Source organism: Heterocephalus glaber, unplaced genomic scaffold (genome assembly GCF_053883595.1).
Source record: "Heterocephalus glaber isolate CG9 unplaced genomic scaffold, H.glaber_assembly_v1.0 deba00001569, whole genome shotgun sequence".
Lineage (NCBI taxonomy): Eukaryota > Metazoa > Chordata > Mammalia > Rodentia > Bathyergidae > Heterocephalus > Heterocephalus glaber.
In genome coordinates, this window is record NW_028258354.1 from 596,797 (window position 1) to 611,160 (window position 14,364).

General features: G+C 33.3%; 1 protein-coding gene across 1 annotated transcript; it reads left to right on the forward strand.

The window, feature by feature from the left end:
- Nucleotides 1-6,234: 6,234 nt before the first annotated feature.
- LOC101697766 (olfactory receptor 6C2-like) lies at nucleotides 6,235-7,170 on the forward strand. The gene has a single exon (XM_004875463.1). It carries the CDS (start codon nucleotides 6,235-6,237, stop codon nucleotides 7,168-7,170), a length of 936 nt encoding a protein of 311 aa, XP_004875520.1.
- Nucleotides 7,171-14,364: the final 7,194 nt, after the last annotated feature.

Genomic DNA, 14,364 nt, shown 5'->3' on the forward strand with positions numbered 1-14,364 from the left:
CAAATGAATTTTCTTGTAAACAACATTTGAAATACTCAATAACAAAAGAATATTCATTAATAATACATCAAGCACTTTTCCATAACATGTAGGTGAGGATTGATCATATGTAGCCTTATAACAATAATTATAATTGTATTGGTTTTAAAAGATTGGTCTGTGGCTGTAACTCAGTGATAGAACTTAGTGGTGCCTAGCATGCACAGGCCATGGATTCAATACTCAGTGCAGCACCACAAAAAAAGAGAGAAAAAAATGATTGAATGATATTTAAAAATAATGAGGTTGAGAAATAAATATTTAAAACCTCTTGCAGCAATTTCAAAATTGCAGAGTCCTTGAATTTTTCCCTTAATATTTCCCTAGCATAATGTTGAACAGGTTATAAGAAACACCAAAATTCACAAACTTTGTAAATGACGCAGAAAAGAAAACTCAGTAGGCACAGTGTTCACTGATTAGTGATCTCATTCATTAGCATAAATGTGACATCAAATTGTGGAGCAAAATGAAAAGCAGAAGGAAGAAGGAAATCAAGTAAAATGTTGGGGTGTTGGCTTTAACCTACTATCTGCCAGGAATTTTGCATGGATTATCTCAGTCACGAACTAGTTGTTATTGAGAAAACTGAAGCTAAAAAGGACAGGCAGAAATTAGATAATCCACAGTCTGATTCTAGAGACCTTGCAAAATGCATGAGAATAATACTTCTTACTAGACGTAAGTCCACTGGAAAATAATAGACACAATAAGTTAGATCTGTATAATATTATAGGCAGCCTAAAATTTCAGTGCCTTTTAACTATTAGGGTCTTATAAAAATAGAAAATTCTTCATAAAAGTCATTCTAAAGACTATTTTGGTAAGCAAGACAAATATTGTTATTATTATTATTATTATTTCCAAAACTTTTAAGGAATATTTACTGTGCTCCCAGAAGTAAGCTAGTTCCTTACTAAAATATAATGCTCAACATAAAACATGACATCATTTGACAATCTGGTTTTAAGAGGTTTAATGACAATAATCATAGGCTACTATAAGTATAGTAGGAAGGAAAGCTAATTCATTATGAAAAATTAGAAATGTCAGTGTAAAAAGAAAAGAATCATAGAAAGGTCATTGGTAGAATAGATACTTAAATTGAAAATTCAATGAGGAATAGGATAGGTGCGACAGGAAAAGTACAATAATTAACAACAGAAGACCCAGTACCCTGAAATTTCCACAGTTAATTATAAGCATAGGCTTTGGTGGGGACCATTAATAAATTAGTAAATTGAACCAAAACAACCATGAAACCACAGCCTGACTTCATAGATTATACTCTTTAGACCTATGACATGCTTTCTCTCCTTAGCCAGAGCAGCTTATACTAGGCAACTGTACACGAAATTATGTAAATTGTGTGAATTGAGGTTGAACATACCAGACAGGTCTTCATATTTTAACTGAGGAATTTAACTTTTAGGATGAGGGCAATTTTATGATCATTGAAATAATTAAACTTAATGTTTCATTTACAAAGACTTACAAATTCTGAACAAAATAAATTCTATATTTTAGTTCAGTCTAATGTTTCTTCCTTCATGACCAAGCCCAAATACCTTACTTTAAAGAACCTCCATAGATCTGTATTGCTGACCTCAACTCAAGTTCATCCTGTACATTTACGGAGTCGAGATGTGTTAAGAGTTCGAGAAATGTCAGTGTCCGTTGGGAGTGGCATTCACCAGGGCATTTATTATCTCTCTGTCCTCAAACACCTATTCAGGTACCTCATTACCATGGCATCTGTTTAACCCCTTCCATATATGCTTTTCAAGTACATTTATTTGTTCTCTATGTAAAATTCAAGCTACTTTAATTATTCTTGTGTAGTGCAGAAAAATTGTGAGATGTCTAAGGTCCTTCTGTACTTTCTGCTGGGCATGAGAACATCTTTTTGTTAATTGTATGTGGACTTGAGAATAATAAAATTGTGTGATTTTCTAAAACTATTTTAGCCTATATTTAAGAAGCACAAATTATTGCTTACCATTATTCTCCTAGATCTCTGAGGATAAGAAATCTATCTCATTTTTTTCTTCTATAATTCTAAATCCATAAGTTTATTAAACTATTCTCTAACTCTTATCCTCTGCTAAAACTGTCTCGTAAATTCTCTAAGGATGAAAAGCCACATCCTAGCCATTTTCCTAAATAAAATTATTTATTGACCCCCAAATTCCATTAATTCAAATAGTTAATGCAGTCGAAACTCACAACCCATGAACGTGTACTTTCTCCTCTCCATGGTTCTCACCGAAAACCAAATGAATTAATTTCCATGTGAAAGTAGATGAATCAAGGCTTTCAAAGAAATGCTGAGTTGAGTATAGGTAGAAAGTTCATTAATAATAGATCAAAATCGTTCATAACATGTAGAAGAGGGCTAATCACATTGAAAAATTATGCAGACTATCTTGATTTTGGAAGATGGAGGAAAGCAGAGGTCAAGAAAATGTTAACATGCTTTAGGAATATTTCAGCCATGAGATAGAAACATGCAAAGTAAAATTAGTGAATGAGCACAGAAAATAACAAATTAACAAGATATGGAGGGCACAAAAATACCAAGATCTTAGTATAAACTGGAAAATTGGAATAAACAAAACAAGTGAAAATATTGTATAAACACATATATTGTCATGAGACTTAGGATGAACAAGGAAAAAAAATAGTGAGTGCCACATTTAAAATATTGAAATATGCATATCTAGAATACTTTCAAAAGAAAATAGCAAAATAAGAATGCTTCATACAATAAATATATGGAGTGTTCACTGTTCCAGATGTAGATATATTTATCTATATTACCTAAACATTATTATAACAAATGATACATATTATTTTTTCTAGCTTATTTTTACTTGACTAATAATGAGCACATATTTGTGGAGAGCAGTGTGATATTTTAACATGTACACAACACAGATTCAATCAAGCTAATCAGATATATTACCTCACCAATTTATCATTTTTAGAAGCATATTATAAATTAAATTATCACAGTTTCCCATAAATATGTACAATTAAAATATTAATTAACAAATTCTATTTTAGCAATTTCAAAATATGCATTTCGTTAAATGTTGTCACCACACTGTGCAATAGATCAATAAAGCATTCCTTCAGTGTGACTGAAACTTTATGCCTTTGGTCAGCATCTTCTTTTTTGCATATCTCTTCTTCTCTAGCTTGTGCTAATCATTTTTATGGTTTCAAACTTTATAAGATTGGCTTTACTAAAGTAAATATACAAATGAAACTATCAGTATTCATTTTTTTTCTATCCCTGGCTTATTCCATATAGCATAAAATACTTTACTTACACCTATAATACCACAAATGAAAGAATATCCTTCTTATTTAAGGATGTACACTATTACACTGGGGAAACATACCACATTTTCTTTATTTATCCATTAATACACATTTAAGTTGCTTTCCATTCTTGGATATTGAGAATAATGGGGAAATGAACACAGAAGAGCAGGTACCTTTTTGACAGAGCAATTTTAAATCACATATATATCCATATATGACATTACTAGATAATATGGTAACCATATTTATAATTTGGGTTGAATGTTATACCATTTTTCAAAGTACCATTACTAGTTTACATTCCCAACAACAATGTGCAAGTGTTCCATTTTCTCCACATCTTTGCCAATACTTGATATGATTCATTATTTTCAAATTTGTGGATACAATTTTAAATGTATGACCTAAAACAATAAACCTACTATAAAAAACATAGGAAGAAAGCTATACAACATTAGTCTCAGCAAATTTTTTTTTTTTGCTTAAATTCTTTTATTGGTACATTTTAGGTATACAATAATGTTTACATTTATCATTGGTTACTTGTACCTGTACATGATGTATCATTGTTCTTATTCTTTCCCCATTCCCTGTGCTCCCTTCACCCCCTCCACCCTTCCCTATTTACAAAGAATTTGTTTCCATTTTTTCCTTTTCTTATAATTTTTCCTTTCCCTTCTTTCCTTTCCCCTTCCCCTTAAGCAAATATTTTTTAGATAGAACTTCAAGATCATTTGCAAAAAGCAAAAATAGACAAAGGGGATAGCATGAAACTTGAAATCTTCTGCACACATCAAAGGAAGTAATTAACAGAGTGAAAAGACAAACCATGGATTCACAGAAAATACTTATAAAACCCACATGTAACAAGGGTCTAATAAGTGAAATAACAACCCAATACCAACAAAACAGTCTAATTTTAAAATGGAGAAAGAATTTAATAAATATTTCTCAAAAGAAAACATATGAATGAATAAAAGGTTCATGTAAAAATGTTCAACATCTCTTATCATAAGGGAAATGCAAATTAGAACCTAAATGAAATATCCCTCATATTTATTAGAATCACCAGTGCTAAAAAATAAATTATATGTGAATTTTACATGTAAAAAAAAAGCACAAGATGAAGTCAAGCATACAGTTCAAGAACATTTGGATAGGAAAAAGAAAATCCTGAATTCAGACCCTTTAAGTCTTATCTGGAGATAAAAATTTGTAGACAGCCTATTTCAAATCACCTTATTTATGAGAATCTCCTCATGATAGAGAGTACAGGAAAAGAGAGAAGTACCAACAAAAGAGACAGACATGAGATGCACCAGCTGTAAATATTAGAAAAGGACAAGAAGCCATGCAGAGAATGGAAAAGAGAAAAGTGGTAAGAAGAAATTCAGAAAAATATGACATCTTGTAAATTAAAGCGTACAGCCTTTCATGAAGTTAATACTTCACAGTCTCATGAAACAGACAGTGTGAACTAAATAAAGACCAAATTGTGATAAATGAGTGAAACAAGAAGAAATTGGTAGTGACTTTGGCCAATAGTTTAAATAATTCAAAAATCAGATGACTTGACATATAAGTGGAAAATAGGAACATGGAGACAATTATAAAGCACACAGAATTTAGGTGGAAGTAAAGAGTAGAAGTATGCCTAAAAAATGGTTTGACTTTGCTGATTAGATGTTACTAAATGTCATTGTCATTTATAATAAAGTTATTGAGTGTGTTTCAATCTGAAACAAGGTTTACCCATATTACAAGAATGCAAGGATGTGGCTCTCTAGCCCCATAATTTCTAATTCCCTTATTTCTTTGCAATAAACGTTGAATCAAAACTATCACTGTGTAGTACAAACAAAGAATAGAAATGTGTTACAGACAAATGTACTTAAAGAGGAACAAAAGAACTTCATTTGAGAATTGAAATATTAAAAATCTGCTCTTATGGAGAAACAGTGGAAACAAAGGAGAATCCTTAAGATCTAGAGAATATGAAACTCTAGCATCTAGTTTGCGGGCCCATGGTTCTCACTGTTAAGAGAACCTAAAAATAATTACGTAGATGATGCAATTCCAGACTTCCACTTGTAACCTGGGAAGAAATTGTTTGTAGAATGATGTTACAAGTAGGAAACATAAAAATACATAACATAGACATTTTTCTAACATTAAGAGGAAAATATAGCTAAAGATGGATATTTCAAATAGAACATACATACCCTTAAATAAGTTTCTATGGAAAAAAATTGAAATACTTGGAATGAACACATTTAAATCTTTGGACACATTTGTAACAAATGGTCATATCTGTAACACATACAAATCTTTATGGAGATATATCCAATAAAATATCTTAAAAACTAGGCACTAAACTGTTTCCATCTTCTATGTGATAAGCAACCAGCATGTATTTATTGTCTGTTCAATAACTAATACACACATAAACTTTAATGTTAGGATTTTGTAAACAAAAATCACTCTTTATTTTGGGAATTCTCACTAAAACCCTATTTTGGAATAAGAAATTAAGGAAAAGAAAAATTGTTGAACCAAAAGCAACTTATTTAAAGGGAAATTTTTTGAATGTTTGTAGGATATGTTGAATTGACACCAAATACAGATTGTAGATGGATTAGAAGGAGCAGTATGAAATATGTGAACCAAATGTGAGCAGCTTGTACAACATAAAGAGGAGGTGATCAAACATCTGTATGTGTTGTGTGCTTCCTTCACTAAGTAATGGTATAGGAATCAGCTGAAGGTTACTTCCCTTGAAGTTATAAAATCACTAAATTCTGGAGTTCTGCATATAAAGTCTTTCCTGATGTTTCAAACAGATTGGGCAAGAGAAAATAATCAAGGATGAGAAACCAAACAATAACAACCTTCATCTTGATGGGACTGACAGATGACATTCACCTACAAATTCTGCTTTTTATCTTTCTATTTTTTTCTTATCTGTTGAGTGTATCTGGAAACCTAACCATCATCACCCTCACTCTGATTGATTCTCACCTTAAAATGCCCATGTATCTTTTCCTGCAAAATTTCTCCTTCTTAGAAATTTCATTCACAACAGCTTGTGTTCCAAGATTTTTGTACAGCATATTATCTGGAGACAAGTCCATTAGCTATGTTGCATGTGCCAGTCAACTGTTGTTTACAGACCTCTTCGCAGTAACTGAATTTTATCTCCTGGCCACCATGTCCTATGATCGTTATGTGGCTATCTGTAAACCACTACATTACATGAGCATCATGAGCAGCAGAGCCTGCAAGAGTTTCATCCTCTTCTGTTGGGTAGCAGCACTGATCATTATTCTTCCACCTCTTTCTCTTGGCTTGGGCCTGGAATTCTGTGACTCAAATATCATTGATCATTTTTGCTGTGATGTATCTCCTATCCTGAAGATCTCATGCTCAGACACGTGGTTGATAGAACAGATAGTGATAGTGTGTGCTGTGTTGACATTCATCATCACCCTCTTGTGTGTGGTGCTTTCCTACATTTATATCATCAGGACTATTCTAAGATTCCCCTCTGCCCACCAAAGGAAAAAGGCCTTTTCCACCTGTTCTTCCCACATGATTGTTGTTTCCATTACTTATGGAAGCTGCATCTTCATTTATGTCAAGCCTTCAGCCAAGGATGAAGTGACTATTAATAAGGGAATTTCACTCCTTATTACTTCTATTTCACCAATGTTGAATCCTTTTATTTACACACTAAGAAACAAACAAGTGAAGCAAGCTTTTCATGACTCAATTAAAACAGCTGCATTCCTCTCAAAGTTGTAATAAGGGGAATAATACAATTCAAAGTAAACGTGAAATGCTTTTAACATCATTTGTGCATATAATTTATTCCTCATTCAACTGAATACACTTTTTCTCTAAGTTTGCTAATGGTGAAACTTGAAAATTGTATTATTTATCTTCATCAAAACCAAACTCATTGTGTATACTTACTATTACAATATAGCCAAAGTTGTTGTTTGGGTGTTATCTCTGGAAATACAGTTGACTGTATTTTTCTACTATCTTTTTATACTGTTATATGGGGCTATGTATTTTAAGTTATGGCTAATAGAATGTATGTGGAAGTGATACATACCATTTCTAGACTGTGCTTATTAAAGCACCCAATATGTGATTTACTATTCCTTGTCTCCATCTACCAATAAAATGCTTTTTTTACAAATTTTATAAGCTTCATGTTGATGAATCAGCTTGTTAAAGCTTCCTACCTAAAGAACTTCAGGAAGTCTTCCTCAATCACCAAAGATTAAAATATGTATAGACCATTTAGTTAATCAAGAAAAAAATTTCATCTCTCTTTGAGTTATTTTTCATGGGATCTCTCAAACAAGTAACTTGTTTGCTCAAGCCATAGGGCAGCAATTCTGACAGTGAATTTCACAAAAAGTTAAAGTAAAAGCAAGTTGCTCTACAAATAACTTGTAAAGAAGCAAAACTGGTGAAACATCAAGAGCCCTGTTAGCTTCCAAGCAGAGCTGCAGCAGAGATGATAACATGTTTCAGATTGGGAAAATGAGAAAAACGAGTGTTGCAGACTTTGAAGAGAACATTGAAAGTGAAATGAAACCCAGAAAAAAAAAATATTTATTTAAATCTGGAATCATGGAGGCAGCTGAAGGGAACAGATTTCTGACATGGTTGATGAAACAAGAAAACTGTAAAATCTGATCTGTGTAAAACCCTTACTGTTCTAGTTGTTTTACTGTCTTTTTTACATTGGTATTTGTTTACAAAATGTTTTTTTTCAAGCTATTATATACTTGAATTGCATTGCAGAACAATTTGTAATATAAATGTTTTTTAATATGCAGTGTTAAAAATATTGAGTGAAGCTAATTGTCAATTTTACCAAAGAAAATTACTTTGTGTTCACAAACTATTGTAAAATACAATCATTTAGTTATAATCATTTAACTGTTATACCCTTGTTTGGTCAAAAGACTGAATACTGTTTAAGAGCCCCCCCCAAAAAAATTTTATGAAGCTATTAGTTTTAACTCACCTTTTACTTTGAATAGGATTTGTCTTGTATTGAGTTTTTAAACTTTGTGAAATCCATTCTTGATCTCTTTCCTTCCAACCAATAGTATGAATTTGTTTGATTTTTTTCACCTCAATATTTGACTTTCAGGCCAGGGATTTAGCTCAGTGGTTTCACTGCCTGCTGCATAAGTTCAAGGACCCGGGTTTGATCCCCAGTACTGAAAAAAAAGAAAAAATTGACATTCCTGTTTTGTCTTGCTTCATTTTCCTTTAATAACAATCACTTCATGTTTAATTTTCATTTTTCCCTATACTCTTCTCTTGAATGTATTATGCTAATTTGAAAAGTTCAGTGAAACTGTCAAAATGTTATCTCAATAAGGTACTTACACTTCAATTGTATGAGAACTATAATCACTAAATCCAAGGTGTTAAATATTAGTATCAGGCACAGTTTGAAAACATGTCTTCTCTGAAAACTCTGAGCAAGTGTATGTCATTATCCAGTGTTCTGCACAGTTATTGTTTGGTCCATAGAGTATAAGGAGTTGTACATCTGATAAGTTTTCACTTAGTAAACATGTTGACCATAAGATGATGTCTAAAAAAATCAGTTATTAAACAAGACTAGGATTTAGTAAACATTGTGAAAGCTTACTGGCCTAACATTTTATTTTATAACATTGAACGTGGGTTATGTATAGTTAGAGATATCACTGAGCTATACGGTCACTTTAATTAATGTGGTTAGTTTTTAGTAGTAGGGCTTCTGATAGGGGCACTAAGCATCACAAAAGTTCAGTGATGGCTCTCATTCATAGAGGACAGGAGCAGGAGAGATGGACATGGAGCTGGGCTCATGAATATTTGTGCAGATAATGGGGTATGAAGTTTTTAATGAAGAGTCGCTCCACTTAAGAACAAAAGATAGAGGGCCACAATTACTGCAGTGATTGGCAAGGTCAGAAGAGAATCCAAGAGTCATTGATTAACAGAAATTGTGGAGACAGTTACTATACCATGGCAATGGCATTTTTAGCATTCATCCTAACCTCTTCAGAATTCCTCCTTCAATCCCTCCACCCCTCCCTATTTACAAAGACTTTGTTTTCATTTTTTTTCCTTTTCTCATATTTATTTCTTTTTCTTCATTCTTATCCCCACCCCTCCCACTTCCATTTCCCTTTTAGACTTTTTCTTCCTATTTCACATTATCTAGTATACATACTGATCTTTTTTACACTTTCAGTTTCTCACACCAAAGAAACTATTTGTTATTTACACATGTATGTCCTATATTTTTCTCTTAAGAGCATCACTTCTATGTGTATAGATTTACTTACAAATGTCTGTAATTTCTCATTCTTTATGGCTGAATAAAACTCCATAAAAAATCTTCTGTATCCATTCTCCAGTTGATGGGCAATTGGGTTGATTCCAAATTTTAGCTATTACAAACTTTGCCAATATAAACATGGGTGTGCATATATTGCTGTGGTATGATTCTTTTAATTCTTTTTGGAAGATAACCCTCAGGGGAATACCTGGGTCAAATGGGACCTCTAATCCTACTTTTGGAGGTATCACCATATAGATAACCACAGTGGTTGCACCAATCTGGATTCCCACCAACAGTGGAGAAGGGTTCCTTTTCCCCCATGATCCCACCAGCATTTGTTGTTGTCTGATTTCTTTTCTTCTTTTCCTTTTTGGTACCAGAGATCAAATTCAGGACCTTCCACTTGCACAGCATGCATGGTGCCACTAAGCTACATCCCAGGCTGTTTTTGATTTCTTCAAAGCAGCTGGTCTTTCTGGAGTGAGGTGAAATCTCAATGTTGTATTCATCTGCATCTCTCAAATGACCAGTGATGCTGAACATTTTTTATGTTTATTTGCTGCTTTTACTTCTTTGTCTGAGATGTGTCTTTTCCTTTCAGATGCACATTTTTGGATTGGGTCTTTAAATTTGGGGTGTCTTTTTTTTTAATTCTTTGTATACTCTAGCTAGTAGTCCTTTGTCTAAGGAACAGCTGGTAAACTTTTTTCCCCACATTGTAGGTTGTCTTTTATCTCTGTTGGTGATTTTTCTTGTAGTGCAGAAGATTTTTAATAAGATGAGATCACAGTTGTTGATTCTTCATACTAGTTCCCACGCTACTGAGTTTTTCTTCATAAAGCCTTTTCCTATTCCAATGTCATCAAGAATTCTACCTAATCAATCTTCCAGCAAGTTTGGTGTTTCTTTTTTTAACATTTGGATGTTTGATCCACTTTGATTTTAGTTTAGTGCATGGGGAAAGTTATGAGTCTAGTTTTAATCTTTTGCAGGGTGAAATCAGTTTTTCAAGCAGTATTTATTAAAAAGGCTATCTTTCCTCCAGTGAGGGTGGTTGGCTCCTTTTTCAAAGATGAGTGGCTGAGTGTACTGGACTTGTTTCTGCATCTTCTAATCTATTCCACTGATCCTTGGGTCTGTTACTTTCCCAGTACCATGCTGTTTTTATCACAGTGCTTTGTAGTATAGTTTCAAGCTGGAGATTGTGATACACCCTGCTATGTCTCTGTTGCCTACAATTGCTTCTGCTATTCTAGGCCTCTTTTGATTCCAAATGAATTTTTTGATATTTTTCCATATTTACATGAAATATACTGTTAGGATTTCAATTGGAATTGCATTGAATCTATGTAGCAGTTTGGGAAGTATGGTCATTTTTACTGTATTGGTTCTTCCTACTCAGGAACAAGGGACTTCTTTCCAATTTCTTATATACTCTTGAATTACATTTTTCAGAGTGCTGTAGTTTTCAAGGTAGAGATCTTTTACTTCCCTCATTAGATTGATTCATAGATAATTCATTTTTCTGGATGGTATTGTGAAAGGAATTGTTTCCCCAATTTCTCTCTCAATGAGCCTGTTATTTGTGCACAAGAAGACTACTGATTTTTGAGTGTTGAGCTTGTATCCAGCTATTCTGCTGAATCTGTCAGTTAAGCCTACATGTCTTTTTGCAGAGTTTTGTGTCTTCTATGTAGAGCATCATGTCATCAGGAAAATAATGGCAGTTGAACTTCTTCCTTTCCTATCTTTATTCCTTTTATTTCTTTCTCTTGTCTAATTGCTGTGTCTAATGTTTCTAGAACTATATTGAATAGGAGTGGTGATAGTGGACATTTTTGTCTTGTTTCTGATTTTAGGGTGAAAAATTTTAGTTTTTGACCACTTAGTCTGCTGTTGGCTGTTGGTTTTTCATAGATTTTCATAGATTTCAAGCCTTTGTCAGGTTGAAAAAAAGACCATCAATTCCAATTTGCTGTAGGGTTTTTGTCATGAATGGGTTTTGGATTTCTCTGAATGCTTTTTCTACATTCACTGAGATGATCATTTTGCTCCTTGACTCTGTTAATATGGTATAATATATTTATTTATTTACATATGTTGAACCATCCTTGCATCCCTGGAATGAATCCCACTTGGTGAGGGTGTATGATTCTTGATGATCCTCTGTATTCTGTTTGCCAATGTCTTATTGAGGATGTTTCCATCTATGAAAATGAACATGCCTTTACTTTTGATCTTTCGTTATATCTGCTAGTTTGGCAGGGACCTCTTGTTTCCAGCACATTCTTGGTCTCAGTAGGAGAAAAACTGAAGTTAGCTCATAGTTTGAGAAACATTTGGCAGGGAATCAGCAATAATATTTAGTGTGGTGACTAAAGTTTCTCCAACTTCCATTTGGGTTTTTGAATTGACAAACCATTCATAACTAAAATAATTTTCTCCATATTTCCCACTGATGTTTGTTTTTTCCCCTTAGATGTCAGTTCTTTTATTTTTGATGGCTTGAGCAGAGGAAAACATTATATATTTCCAAATAGATTCCTCCTTTCACCTCTCTTGTGTGTCTATGTTTTCTGATAAGAATATAATTCTACTTTGGCTGAATACAGTGAACGTAACTGAAATTCAAAACTCTAAGCCTCTAAGATTTTCTAATGAAGAACTTGAATGAAAAGGAGAAAGTTCATTGGGCTTTGAAAATTTTGGTAACTAATTTTTTATTATATAGGCAAGTAACAATTTTCAGAATATTTACATAGCTAGTAAAATGAAATTTAATTTACATTTAAAATTATTTTATAATTTATTTAAATTCAAGTTAAATTTTGTTTGACTTTATTTAAATTTCTCCATAGTTTCCAAATTCCTAAATTCTAATCAAAACCATTGTTTAGCAGGTAACTCAGATAAATTTTTGTGGTAAATAAAATTGCTCTGGTATGATCTTCCCTTGTCCCTTTTTAACTCTTGAAAAATATTAAGAAACTTTCCAAAAATAGACCCTTAAAATATTATCTCAGGAAAATTTTCAGTTTTATAATCCCAAATTCTCTTGTAGAAGCCACTATAAAAATTATCAATAGACTATAGACCAAACTTTAATTTCCTGAGTATTTAACCATCTATGTCAAAGGGTGATTTCTGGTACTTCCAGGCAAAGTTTTATGTGGGGCCTTGGCCAGGGGTATGTGATATGGATATGTGGAGGTAAAGCACTTTTGGAGCCAAACACCTCAAACCTTCCAGAATGCATGGTTAGAGATTAAAAGATGGCCTACAGGACCACAAGTCCAAGTAAGATCAAACCCATTGCCTTAATGGATGAATACTCTCGCCCTTGTCCTCTTCATATGCCCATTACTTAGATTGGCCCTAAAGTCAGTCATGTATCAGACCACAGTGATCTTACCCTGTCCTTCTCTTGTCCACTACATGAATTCCTGGAGAGACATTATCCTTCCTTTGTTCTTTATCTTTGCTTCTTGATTCTATCAATAAAAAGCCACAGAGGGATCAGATCTGGCTTGCTCTTTATGAGAAGTTCTCATATTGAGGGGGTCTGTGTTAAGCGCAGCTCCTCTGGGTCCTCCTGGAGTTTAAATTGACCACTGATTCCAAGTAATCTTTCATCCTTTGCACTGTGTCATAGTTGAGAACTGCAACAGTTTTAAATGTAAAATGGTTCTTGCATTAACTCTGGAGGACACGTGTTTCAAACTTTCAGAGTCTCTGTTTCTATGACCATCAGGTTGGAGAAAGATATAGGTGTGAGTGATAGGGTGACTCTTCCTCAGTTTTCAGCACAACTCTCTGCAAGCAGACACAGAAAATCAGTGAATTGAGTCTGATAGGTAAGCACTATCAGCTGAGTGAAGCAACATATGCAAAGTAAATGAGTGCTGGTGAGATGATATGTGAAATTTGTAAAAACCACATAACATAAAATGTAGCATTTAGACCATTTTAAGAGTGCATTTTGGTAGGGTTAATTACATTCACATTTGTGCACAACTGCTTTCCAGAACATTTTAAATGTGTAAAACTAAAATTCTATGTTCACTACACAACTACTCCCCATTTCTTCACTCCCCGAGTCCTCAGCAATGACCATTCTACTCTCTGCTTCTAGGAATTTAATTACTTTAGATACCTCAGACAAGTGGAATCATACAATCTTTATAATTTTTTGCAACAGGTTTATTTCTCTCTATAGGTTCTCAAGGTTCATGTTGTAGCATATGACAGGATTTCTTTCCTTTGCAAGCCTGATCATATTGTATCTATACACATTTTGCTATTGATTCACCTATTGATGGGTATTTGGTTGCTTCCATCCCTTGGGTATTGTGAAAAATGCTGCTAGGAAAATCTATGCACAAATATCTCTTTGAGATGCTCCTTTCAATTCTTTTGGATATTTACTTGGTATTGTACAATGCCAAATCTTACTATAATTAAAATTTTAGGAATGGCCATATTTTCACATACTAGCTACACTTTAGGTTGAATTTTTATATCAAAATGAATATCTGAATAACTGTGACAAAGGATAACTACAGAGATATGTTTCATTCTATGAAGCAATGTCCTTTCAAGGCCTTATTTCCTCTTTCTGACATGTATGAGCC

Bases quoted from the DNA above. Each gene is read 5' to 3' on its own strand.
- LOC101697766 (XM_004875463.1), top strand. From the start codon at position 6,235: ATGAGAAACCAAACAATAACAACCTTCATCTTGATGGGACTGACAGAT.